We start from the raw sequence: 13,372 nt of genomic DNA, 5'->3' as shown, positions 1-13,372 counted from the left end.
TCAGGATGGGATGCAGAGATAAAATTTTGAGACACCATCAATGACTGCTTCTTAGAGAAGTTAGTCATGGAACCCATAAGGGGAGAGGCAATTCTTGATTTAGTCCTAAATTATGCACAGGATATGGTCCAAGAGGTGAATATAGTGAATTGCTTGGTAAAAGCGACGACAACATAATTAAACTTAACATCTTTCCAAGGGAGAAAAATACCAAAGAAACCCACCACAGTAACATTTAACTTCAAAAAGGGAAACTACACAAAAATGAGGAGGCTAGTTACGTGGAAATTAAAAAGAACAGTCACAAGAGTGAAATGCCTGCGAACTGTATGGAAACTTCTTAAAAAACACCTTATGTAAACCTCAAATAAAAAAAACAGTAAGAAAACGAAACAAAACAAAAGAAATGCCACCATGGCTAATCAACAGAGTAAAAGAGGCGGTTAGAGACAAAAAGACATCTTTTAAGAATTAGAAGTCAGATTCTACTGAGGAAAATAGAAAGGAGCCTAAACTTCGGTAAATGAAGAATAAAAGTATAATTAAGCAGGCCAAAAACATTTTTTCTGAAGAGCAACTAGCAAATGACAAAAACTAACAGGAATTTTTTTTAAAGGATGTCAGAAGCAGGAAGACTGCCAAACAATCAGTGGGGTCACTGTATGACTGAGGTGCTAAAGGAGCACTCAAGGAAGACAAGGCCACTGCAGAGAAGCTAAATTGATTCTTTGCATCCATCTTCACTGCAGAGGATGTGAGGGAGATTCCCACACCTGAGCCATTCTTTTTAGGTGACAAATCTGAGGAACTGTCCCAGATTGAGGTGTCAGTAGAGGTGGTTTCGGAAGAAATTGATAAATTAAACAGTAATGAGTCACCAGGACTAAACAGTATTCACCCAAGTGCTCTGAAGGAACTCAAATATGAGATTGCAGAACTTCTCAACAGGATATGTAACCTATCACTTAAATCAGCCTCTGTACCACGTCTGGGGAATAACTAATGCAATGCTGATTTTTAAAAGGCTCCAGAGGCAATCCTGGCAATTAACTTAGCCTAACTTCAGTACCAGGCAAATTAGTTGAAACTATAGTAAAGACAGGGGCAGCTCTAGGCACCAGCTAAACAAGTAGGTGCCTAGGGTGGCAAAATATATGGGGCGGCATAATGCTGGGGCCCCAGCTCAGACCTCAAGCAGCTTCCTGGGCTGGATTCTGACCGCCCCGGGGGGCGGTAACCAGCCTGTTGTTCTGCTGCCGAGTGCGGTGCGGCAGGGAGCCGGCTAAGTGGGGAGCATGTCCCCGCCGCTCTCCTGCAGGCAGCGGCCGCCCCCCTGGATCCACCTGGGGGGTGGCCACTGACCGCAGAAAAGCGGCGAGAGCCGGTAGCGCAGCCCTTCCCTGGCTGCAGAGGACGGGCCTCAGCTTGTCCCCGCCGCTCTCCCATGGTCAGCGGCCACCCCCCACCCCCCAGGCGGGAGCCGGTAGCGCGGTCCTGCTCCGGCTGCAGAGGACAGGGGGAACATTGCACCCAGGTGGGCCACTCCTCCTCGGCTTGTCCCCGCCTCTGCATCCTCCTCCCCTCTGTGCCGCCTCCTGCCAGGGGAGGGGAGAGGGGAGCAGAGCGGCAGCCCGGGCTGAGCCCAGCTCGTGCCGGGGCCAAGGCAAAGATCAAGGATGAGTGGGGCTGGGATCCAGCAACAGCCTCAACCCCTGGCCCTGAGAGCGGCAGTGACGGGAGATGAATCCACCTTGGGCCAGATCCGCAGCAAGGTAAGAGTTGGGCTGGCGCCGGGAGGGTCCCCGGGACCCCTGGGGAGCTTCTGCCTGCTGGAGCCCCAGAGGCTGCTGCCTCTCTCCCCAGCCCCTCACAGCACTCCAGTGCCTGGAGTCTCCTTCTACCTCCCCTCCTGAAGGGGGTGAACGACCTGGCAGAGACGGGCAGCATCTGTCCAGCAAGCCCAGCACCTCTTCCTTGGCTCCTCCAGCCCCAGAGCTCTCTCCATTGCATGCCCCTCGGGGTACCAGCTGGGCGGCCTCAGTGCTGGGAAAGCGCCAGCAGGGCTGGGTCCAGTGTGTATCCGAGCTCGTGGGGAGCTCTCTCACCCCAATGACTAGCACCTTACCTACGGCAAGTACAGTAGTGCAATAGGAGTGTGACGTGAAAAATATCATGTCACGTTGTGACACAGTCACTCAAATCACGATTACGTGATTACATTTGCGCTAATTTCTGTTTTGCGTCGGTGCCAGTGGTTATAGGTCTAAAATGCCAGGACAAAAACGAAAATGACTTGTTAAAATTAAATGTTAAAATTACACTAGTAGGAAACTTTTATTTCACTAACTACAAATTCTGTTTTCATTTTTTCTTATTTTAAACAGTCAAAACAAAACTGCAAAGTGCAAACATGTGTAAAAGCCACACAAAAAAAGGGGGGGGGGGGGAGAGCCAAAAATGTTTTTGCTTGGGGCAGCAAAAAACCTAGAGCCGGCCCTGAGTAAAGAACAGAATTATTAGACACATAGGTGAACACAATCTGTGATGGGGAAGGGTCAACACAACTTTTGTAAAGGGAAATCATGCTTCACCACTCTATTACAATTCTTTGAGGCAATTAACAAACACGTGGACAAAGGTGATACAATGGATACAGTACTTGGACTTTCAGAAAGCCTTTGATAAAGTCCCTCACCAAAGGCTCTTAAGAAAAGTAAGCAGTCATGGGATAAGAGGTAAGATCCCCTCATGGATCAATAACTGGTTAAAAGATAGGAAACAAAGGCTAGGAATAAATGGTCAGTTTTCACAATAGAGAGATGTAAATAGCTGTGTCTCAAAGGGATCTGTAGTGGGACCAGTCCTATTCAACATATTCATAAATGATCTAAAAAAAGGGGAACAGTGAGGTGGCAAAATTTGCAGATGATACAAAATAATTCAAAATAGTGAAGTCCAAAGCTGACTGGAGAGTTACAAAGGGATCTCACAAATCTGGGTGACTGGGCAACAAAATGGCAGATGAAATTCAGTATTGATAAATGCAAAGTCATGAACACTGGAAAACATAATCCCAACTATACCACTTTAGACAGATCTTGGAATCATTCTCTGAAAACATCTGCTCAATGTGCAGTGGCAGTCAAAAAAAGATAATGTTAGGAACCATTAATAAAGGGATAGATAATAAGGCAGAAAATATCATGCCACTATATAAGCCAATGGTATGCCCACACCTTAAGTGCGGAGTGCAGGTGTGGTCGCCCCATCTCAAAAAATATATTAGAACTGGAAAAAATACAAAAAAAGGTAAAGATTATTAGGACTATCACCCAGCTTCCATATGAGTGATTCAAAAGACAGACTGTTCAGCTTGGAAAAGAGACGACTTGGGAGCGTGGGGGAGCATGACATAGGTCTATAAAATAATGAATGGTGTTTAGAAAGTGAAGAACTGTACTTACTCCTTCATGCAACACACAAACCAGGATAGCAGGCTTAAAACAAACAAAAGGAAGTACTTCTCCACACAAAGCACAGTCAACCTGTGGAACCTGTTGACAGGAGATGTTGTAAAGACCAAAAGTATAACTGGGTTCTAAAAAGAATTAGATAAGTTCCTAGAGGATAGGTACATCAATGACTATTAGCCAAGACGGGCAGGGATGCAACCCCATGCTCTGGGTGTCCCTAAATCTGACGGTTAGAAGCTGGGATTAGACGTGAGAGTGTGGACCACTCCATAAAATGCCCTGTTCTGTTCACTCCCTCTGAAGCATCAAGCACCAGACCACAGTTGGAAGACAGAATAATGGGCTAAAATGGACCATTGGTCTGACCCAGTATGGCCATTCTTATGAGGCACAAAGAGCCCCGTGCATCTGGTTAGCAGTCAGCTGCTTCAGCCATCATTGTAACTGTCTATAATACAAAGAACTAATTGAAAGCAGCCATTAACATCCTCCATCATAACAATACCCCCTTTCATATCAACTCTGCCAATCATCCCAATACAGTTTCAAAAGATAACACCATGAGTGACTTACCTCCTACACAGAAATAAAAAAAATAATTGCTGAGGGAAGGAGAAAATGGGAGGAAGAATGGGCAAACAGTGGCCCTGCCATGTGGGGAGAGAATGGGGGATCCTGGTGTGATAATTTGGAGGCTCTGTCTATGTACATCTCATCAAATCTGACTGATGTTATACAGAGAGTAGTTCTGAACTCTCATCCCCAGTGCACAGTAAATCAGCCATGGGCTGACAAGGACCCTGTCACATATCACACCCCATCTGGAAGAAGCTATAGAACAAAGTAATTCATTAACATTTTATTAACTATGCTCCAGCAGGACAATGGATATGCTAAGTGAGAATCCAATTATTCCAGGTGGTTTGCAGGGAGAAAGTTTTGGAGCAGTGGAATTTCTCCAGAAGGAGAACAAAGAAACCAGGCATTAGTGTTAGCATTTAAAAGCTCAGAAGGCTAAGGGCTTGTCTACAATGGCACTTTACAGAGCTGCAACTTTCTCGCTCTGGGGAGTGAAAAAACATCCCCCTGAACGCTGCAAGTTTCAGTGCTGTAAAGTGCCAGTGTAGACGGTGCTGGCAGCCGTGCTCCCAGCGCTGGTAGCTATTCCCCTCGTGGAGGTGGGTTTTTTACAGCACTGGGAGAGCTCTCTCTCAGCGCTGGTGCCATGATTACACAGCCACGTTAAAGTGAAGACATGCCCTAAGAAGTCCCACCTCTCAGCAGGAGGCACTAGACACACAATCTGTACTTCATGAATGTGCCTAGAGATCCAAAGCCCAGAAGCAGTGACTGGACTATGCTCAGCCTCAGCAAGCCAAGAACACATGGGATTCAAGCTCAGTGACCATCCAGCAGAGGGAGCTTGACCAGAGCTGTGACACAGGGGATGGGGGTACACAGAGCCTCTGGCATGAAGAAAGGGAGAATGGGAGATACAGAGCTCCTGGAATGAGGGAAAGGAGGAATGAGGGTTGCAGGGAGTCCCTGAAATACACAGTGATGGGAGGCTGGGACACAAGGGGTGACAGAGGAATGCAAGGAGCCACTAGTGTGTGCAGTGTGCTTGGTCTACAGAATCAATGAAGGCCCCCCCTCCCCTTTAATAAAGTTTAAAAGTTTATTTTCATGTACACTTTACAATGTGTTGATGGTGAGAGGCCACTACCTTTCTAAAATACAGACTCAGACTGAGCAAAGTGCATACACTTCTGCAAGTAAACAGCAGAGTTTCTTGTACTGACACGAATATGAAAGCAAAAGACAGAACTTTGAAGGATGGCAAGAGTATTCATTTAAGAAAATAACTTGAAGAGTAGTGGAGCAGTAAACCCTTTATAAACATTTTCTTTAAAAGATGTTTTCTTTTTTATACCACAAGACATAAGTGAAAGAATGCTCTGTTAGAAAATAGAATTTATTTTAATTGATTTTTTAAAATCTTTCTTTTTTAAAGTGTCCTTTTAATTTCACCTTAAAGTTTTTTTGCCTGGAAGTTTCTTTAGTTTTTTTATATAGTCCTAAAATGGTACTGAAGAAAGAAGTGGGAGAAGAGCCAGGGGCATTTTCACCAGCCTTCTGAGATATGCAGGACAGAAGCACCACTCTCTTGAGAACCCTAGGAGGTGCAGAGGACGACAGAGGGGATCCCTTCCTAATGACCCACAGATACCTGCAGCACTGAAGATGCAGCACGTCAGTGGCCATTACTTCTCCCTTCCCTCTGGCAGCTGTTAAGGTGTGCAGAAGTGGAGCTCTGCTTCTGCAGACTGTAGGACAGGGTAGTCAATAGGCAGACCATGGGCCAAATCCAGACCACCAGATGCTTTTGAATGGACCCCAAAATCTTTTTATTTAGTTATTATAATTTTTTTATTTTCTCTGGAGTCTGGACCTTGGCCAAGAAATCTGGACCTGGACAAAAAATAAAGTGACTATCCCTGCCCTAACATCTAGAAATCAGTGGTGAAAACACTATTACACATGCTAAAATTAGCCAAGTGCTCTGAGACTTCTACCAGAAACCCTGTCCCTCAGAAATGCAAGCTACAGAGCAAGAAATGTTGAAGTTACTGGTAGGAGTGCTTTTTCTTGACTGCCAGAGAGAAGACCTGAAAGAAAAAAAGCAGGCACACTAAGACCCCTTCTTGCCTCACATTTGATTGCTACAAAGCTACTTTTGGAACAAATAGCCACTCTACTACCCACAAGGCTCTCCCTACCAAGCCCAGGACTCTTCCAGGGGGTCCTAAAAGGTCCAGATGTCACAGAAGCAACAGAAAAAGAGCCAGAAGGAAGAACTCAGCATTCTAGGTCCTAATCTTGGCCCACACTATACCACCTTCCTACCACCAACAGTTCATAACATCCCACTGATGCAATTTCTATAATGAGTGATAAAACTCTTCTTTAACATCTTACTATTTCCCTAACTTGAATGCTCTTTTCCACTGCCCAGACTCACTCACACCTGCCCACAATTCATTTTACCAATCTCATATCCTTCTGTCCTTCATCCTCTTGTCCCTCTTGCCTATCCATACACTTGACATTCCTGTACCCTCCCATTAGGGTGACCAAATGTCCAGACTTTATAGGGACAGTCCCAATTTTGGGGTCTTTTTCTTATATGGGTGTAATATAGGCTCCTATTACACGCCCCCCCACCCTCGTCCTGATTTTTTACATTTGCTGTCTGGTCATCCTACCTCCCATCCAACCTCTCTCTATCCTCTTGCTCTGTTCCATCTCATCGCTGCCTCATTTCTCACTGTTTTGCACATGCCTCTCCCTGTCACAACCTTTACTTCAATGCGCCTCTTCAAGCTCCATCCTCAGAATAACCCCATTTCTATCAATTTTAATTAATATGTAAAAAAGTTAAATATATGGAACCTTTGAGAAGTGTGCAGATCTAATGTATTCTTCATGGTCAACCACATATTCTTAATGTTCAACTTTTGTCATCATTCTGGCTGCACACCGGATTCTGCAAGCGAACTCAAGAACAACATTCACATAAGCAGTCCCACTGATTTTAAAGAGTGCTGATATAAAAAAAAGTAGCCATGGAAGGGGCCTGGTGGGAAGGATGAAGCACACTCACCGTCCTTTCAGCCCAAGGAGGGAAAAGTGGTCAGGTAGCTTTGAGTCCAGCTACAGGAAAGGAAGAAAGCAGGAACTGTGAAGATACCAGTTTGCTTCCACAGAAGGACCAGATTGCTTACAAGTGACTTTATAAGTAAAATACTGTTCCACTAGTTGGAGCAAGCTTCTTTTATTTATTTATTTTCCATTATATTCCTTTTTCTGGGCCAGACCAAGGAATGATATGCACAGAGATGCCTTTACCTTACAGTGGCAATATTTAATTTCTTGTTATCTTTATTTTTCCTATTCCATTCCTGTTACCCAAGAGATATGGCCCCAGCCTACACTTGTACAAAGCTGTTTTCAGATGTATATAGAGCAATGTTTAAACACTTATAAATATAAGCTGAGTTGTTGCTGACCCCTGACTGTGCTGCTGCAGTTGCTGAGCTGAGCCAGAGATGGGAGGACATAGAAGGGTAGGTACTTGACCAGAGAGAAATGATCTGGAGCAGGAGTCTGGGAAGGGGCCACAGAGGTGGGGGAGAGGGAGGAGGACTAGATAGAGGAGAGAGCGAGGGGCCATCGAGAGATGATAGAGCTATGCTCCCCAATCTCCGAATGCGGGAGGCTTTGGATGAGAGTATGTAGAGGAGCCTGGGGAGGCATGAAAGGTGTGAAATGAAGTGAAACGGACCAGTGAAGAAGAGACCTTCTCTCCCCCATACCCCATTATCCCAGCCAGGTATATCTTCCTCCCCACACAAAGGAAGCCCACTTTAATGAGTCTCATAAGTTCTGTTGGAGCATGGCTTCCCTTTAGTCTTTGTTAACTCGTTTTAAACAGAACAACAAAGATTCCATACTTTTAAAAAAGTTACAGTTAATGGTTCCAGCCAGTTCCTCACTGCCATACAATCCTTCAGTCCTATTAAATTTTATAATACAATAGCTCCTTGAGGGCCTAGCCAGGAACAGGCTCTGTTGTGCTGGGTGCTGTACAACCACAAACCAACATGATCAGGGCCGGCCAGAGGATTCCGGGGGCCCGGGGTCTTCGGCGGCGGGGGGCCCTTCCGTTCCGGGACCCGCCGCCAAAGTGCCCCGAAGACCCGCGGCGGGAGCCCCCCGCCGCTGAATTACCGCCGAATTGGGACCGCCGCCGAAGTGCAGCCCGGTCTTCGGCGGTAATTCGGTGGCGGGGGGGTCCCCGCCGCGGGCCTTCCGGGCACTTAGGCAGCGGGTCCCGGAACAGAAGGGGCCCCCCGCCGCCGAAGACCGGGCTGCGCTTCGGCGGCGGCGGGTCCCGCTCCTCCCCCCCGCCCCGGTCCCGGCCCCGGCCCCAGCCTCTTACCGAGCACGTCTCCGACGGGGCCTGAGCTCCATCCCACTCAGAGCTGCGTGGTGAGGGGGCGGGGCTGTGAGCTCCACGCCGAGCGGAGGCAGCTGCCCCGCCCCCTCCCCACGCCGCTCTGAGCGGGGCGGGGCTCAGGCCCCGTTGGAGACGTGCTCGGTAAGAGGCCGGGGCCGGGGCGGGGGCGGGACCGTTTCTGAGCGAGGCGGGGCTCAGGGGCCCCGCCGGAGACGCTGAGGCTCCAGGAGAGGGGCGGAGGCGGGAGCCTCCGCTCTTCTCTTGGGGGCCCCTGCGGAGCCCGGGGCCCGGGGCAAATTGCCCCCTTTGCCCCCCCCTCTGGGCGGCCCTGAACATGATTCCTGGCCAACTCAATATCGCACATCAAACACTAACTTCGTCTTCCTGACTTGTTCTGTAATGGAAATACATTGTTGGGTGTATACTGTTGAATTTATGTATTGTTTATTAATGTGCAGTAAAGATTTCAAAAGGAATCAAGTTCCAGGGCTCATTAAACTATGTAGTTCTAGAAGTCCTCTCAGTGTAGTATGTTGGCAGAGTAGTAGATATTTTTATTACTAGAACTGGAATCAATGATCTATTTCATATTATGAAGCATATTAATTGCATGGTGCAGTAGGTTTATACACATGTATTTAGGCCTTGCAAGTTTGTATCACACAATATAATAAATATATTTAAATACCAACAAATGTTAGTTTTTGGTAGCAAATAGTGTAGCATATGTTACAATGGATTGGAAATGGAAATCCCTTGAGTAGAAAGTGACCAGGGCATTACTACAAGGCAGAGATAAGGTTGTGATACATTGTCTGTGTTGGTGGCAAGGTGAGCCTACGGACGGGGAAGCAGAGGTATTTACTGTTGGTAGCCTTAACTTATTTCCTTACTTTTTAGGTTTTGTACTAGGTATATTATATAGAGAGCAAACTTAAATGGCATACAGTCTAGCGTCTGTGTATTGTATTAGAGTGCAAGAGCCGGTCCTGTGACTATTCCTCTGATATGCAGCTTTCTACTTGTCCCACTCTTGTATCATTACCGGTAGTTAAAATCAAATAACTTCCTATACATATACACGAGTGTATAGAAAACTTTGGAAACCTCAAGTATCTTTTTCAGGGGGGAAACTATATTTTGAATGATTAAAAGATTAATATGTATAGTTCTCCTTCCACACAATTATCAATCGCCACACGACTGCCTATTATAGGCTAATATGTGTTTTAAGCCGCTAATTGGGTGAGGATGTTGTTCTTTGTACAGACATTAGAATACTGTGCTGCCAAACAAACAGGAAATCTGAGTTTAAAAACAATCTTAGAACTTCCATTTCTATGAGTTAGGGAAATCTGTTACAAGTGCTACAAAGGTAGCACACTTTTTAGGATCATGACAGGGTGCTGCATTACTCTGACTGCACTACTTTGATGTGATTTTGAGCGGTGCTGAGAATTTCCAGCTCCCATCTACCTCAAATGGAGTCCAAAGTGCTCAGCAACTCTAAAAGTCAAGCCCCTTTTTATGGGCTGTGGGTAGTTTTAGTTGAATATATAGATATAAATATATTATTATTTTTTGCATAATCGTACATCTACATTTGGGAGGCAAATAATCAAGTTTCTTTAATTTGTAGTTAAGTTAGTTTAGTTTTTAGATATATTTAGATATCAAGGTTATCACTAAAGCCTCCATTACGAACTACTCTAATCTTATCTCCTGGCATAGTAAATGGAATTTAACTAAATGCAAAGATAGACATTGACACCTTGTTTCCACTTTGAACACAATAAGGAAGGAAACACTTACCCCAGTCTGATTCTAAATCTAGAGTGAACAAGTTTTGTATTTCCATTCCAGTTTTTACTTCCTCGCAACCCTTTCTCCCCACCTGGCCCAACTCCCAGAGAATGAAGAAGGTCTATGTCTCTTGCTCAGTAGACAATTCCAACAGCTGAACCAAAACAGGGTGCAGCAATGGACAGATGTAAGTGGAACAGAGTCCTTACAGAACCACTGCCAGCTAATGGAAAATCCTTTTTTATATCAAGTGTCATGGCTCTCGAAGCAACTCAGAATGGAAACAAGTACACTGGTTTAATTCTAGCTTTTAGTAATGATTACTCCATACTATATGAGTGAGAGACTAATGGGATCAAACACGCTAGTATTAAAATACAAGTTCAAAGTGCTCATTAACGTTTGTCTCTAGAATGCCAGATGCAAATCTACACTTTTCCATAGGACACAGATATTTGTCATAGTGTAACAGGGTAAAGCATTGCAAATACAACATGCATTACACACTGCCTCAAAACTCATTTCTCACCAAAAAAATCCCAGATTTAGATATTCAAGCAGCCATTTACCATTTTCTTTGATTATGCTTCCTAATTTCATATTCTGGATATGAAAATAATCCAGCAAACTAGTATACTTTGTATACAATGTATAATGATTATATAATATTTTAAACAAGAACTTACCACAGTGGGGTTACCACTGCTTATCAACTGGCTGACTTCATGGAAAATGCTCTTGCAGTCAATCGATTTGTCTAATGATCCTCGTTTCACTATTACTGCTACTGCTAATAGAATCTGCTCCCGAACATACTTTTGAAGGCTGTAAACATAATACAAATATTAAGTTCTTGCCATTAAGCTGAACAGCACAAGCCTTCTGTAAAACAGAATTTTAAATCTGGGTTATTTTTTCAAAAACACAATGAAAGCTTAAATGAAAACTGACAATTCTACAGCTGTCAAAAAGCCATCATCCATTGAGGAATTAGAAGTGTCACTACCATTTAAATGTTTCTATCTGTTAGCCTAGGAAGATTAAACAAAGGTAATTCATGGTTTATATAGGAATTTACGCAAATATTTTTGGAAGTACTTCCATCCATACTTACTTAGGCCTTTGTAAGACATAGGTTAAAAGGAATGTTCGCAGTGACTCGATGCTACTTTTTTCCAAGAGAATCCATTCTCGCACAACTGCTTCCATTATTGCTGTGGCAGCTTGAAAAAGGACATAGTCCACTTTACTAGTTTCTGTTAAGACCAAAGACATTATTCAATTATCACCTGCTGTTTTCACTGCCCATGCTGGTTAAAATGAAAAAATATTTTTCATTCAAAAAATATAGTCAGCTGCAGTTTTGTTAACTCATTTTGCTGTTTCAGGGGTTAGTTCCTCTCACATGTGACAAGGAGATAAAGTGCCAGAATTATCACATCATCGTATATTATTATGAATGGCATGAGGAGTTGGGAGGAGATGGAGACTGGGATGAGAAACCTAAGGAGTGGAGACTGACTGGCTAGGCAAAGAAAACGGGATTGGGATGAGGAACCGGGGTGGGGGGAGAGGAAGACAATGACAAGACTGGTCACTGACTAACACATAGCATATTATGTTATTAAAGATTGTATCATAATGCCTATGCACAAGGAACAGGAATTAATGTTACACAGTCAGCCTTAATTATTTCATCTTCTAACTTTTGAATGCTTGATTTTGCAACCTTAATATTATTTTAATGTAATTTGTGGGTGCATTATATATATAGATATAGATATATACAGAGAGAGAGAGAGAGATCATTGTTTTTTAGGATTTTATAACCTATGTTTATAAGCATCCCCTTCCTTAAACCTATTCAGATGTTTGCAGATAACTTTAAAAAAAGATTTGAAAACATCAACTCCTGACTTCTGAATTTCTACTTTTTTTTTTTTTAATTTGGGGGGCATTGCGACAAAAGCATAGAAGGAGCAGTATGAGGGGAGGGATAGCTCAGTGGTTTGAGCATTGGCCTGCTAAACCCAGGGTTATGAGTTCAATCCTTGAGGGGGCCACTTAGGGACCTGGAGCAAAAATTGGTCCTGCTAGTGAAGGCAGGGGACTGGACTCAATGACCTTTCAAGGTCCTTTCCAGTTCTAGGAGATTGGTATATCTCCAATTATTATTTATTTATTATATTATTATTATGATGATGATGATGAAGGGGAGTGGCTACAGAACGGAAAGGGCAGAAGTGGGCAGGGTAAGAGGATAAACAGCTGTACTTGGCATTTGGCTGTGGTCAGCTAGCTGGCAGGGCAAGAAAAACTAGTCACTCACTGACCATTAATATTCTTTGAGATGTATGTATGCATTCAATGTGTATTAATAGTTATGAATATATGCTGGAATTGCTGCATGTGTGAGAGTGTGAGTGTGTGTGAGAGAGCGAAAAACAGGTATGTTGGGGGACTTGAACAGGTCTATCTTAAACAAAGGAATGTGTGTTTACCTCAATTTATATATAAGCAGTAAAAAGACCCATCAAGCTAACAAGGGGTGGAGGCAAACTTCATACTAACAAATGGGTGGAGAAGACAGGAGGTGTCTACACCCCAAAGCTTGGTCTGGGTTTCACTTTTCAGAAGAATCCATTTCAAAGGTTTACTTGTCTGTAAAAGACTGGAGGGCTGAACCTCAAGTGATAAGCAACTGAATCCACTTATTGCACACAATATTACTGTATTATAAAAGTGTAGAGAGTAAGGTCTCCTCTGAAAACAAATGACACATTAGTGATCAATACATTTATTTCACAATGATATTAAAACTATGTAAGGAATTATGGATACTAATTGATATTAGGCTATACAGCAGGGGTGGGCAAACTATGGCCCACGGGCCACATCTGGCTTGTCAGACCTTTTAATTTGGCCCTCAAACTCCCGCCAGGGAGTGGGGTCGGGGACTTGCTCCACTCCGTGCTCCCACCAGAGAGCGGGGGCATTCCATGCAGCTCCTGGAAATAACAGCATGTCCCCCCTCTGGCTCCCATGCGTAGGGGCAGCCAGGGCTGGGGACGACACA

General features: G+C 44.2%; 1 protein-coding gene across 2 annotated transcripts in view; it reads right to left on the bottom strand.

Annotated features, from left to right (window-relative positions):
- The window catches only part of XPO4 (exportin 4), a 152,024-nt gene that overhangs the window by 89,929 nt on the left and 48,723 nt on the right, over positions 1 to 13,372 (bottom strand). For both annotated transcript variants that reach the window (XM_045017736.1, XM_045017725.1), the window contains exons 3-4: positions 11,411 to 11,552; positions 10,983 to 11,121 (exon numbers count right to left, since the gene is read on the bottom strand). In XM_045017736.1, the coding sequence (XP_044873671.1) occupies positions 10,983 to 11,121; positions 11,411 to 11,552 (281 nt within the window). The remainder of the gene's footprint in view (positions 1 to 10,982; positions 11,122 to 11,410; positions 11,553 to 13,372) is intronic.

This window comes from Mauremys mutica, chromosome 1 (assembly GCF_020497125.1).
Source record: "Mauremys mutica isolate MM-2020 ecotype Southern chromosome 1, ASM2049712v1, whole genome shotgun sequence".
NCBI lineage: Eukaryota > Metazoa > Chordata > Testudines > Geoemydidae > Mauremys > Mauremys mutica.
The sequence above is the reverse complement of the archived record's forward strand: the minus strand, read 5'-3'. Positions and strand labels throughout refer to the sequence as shown.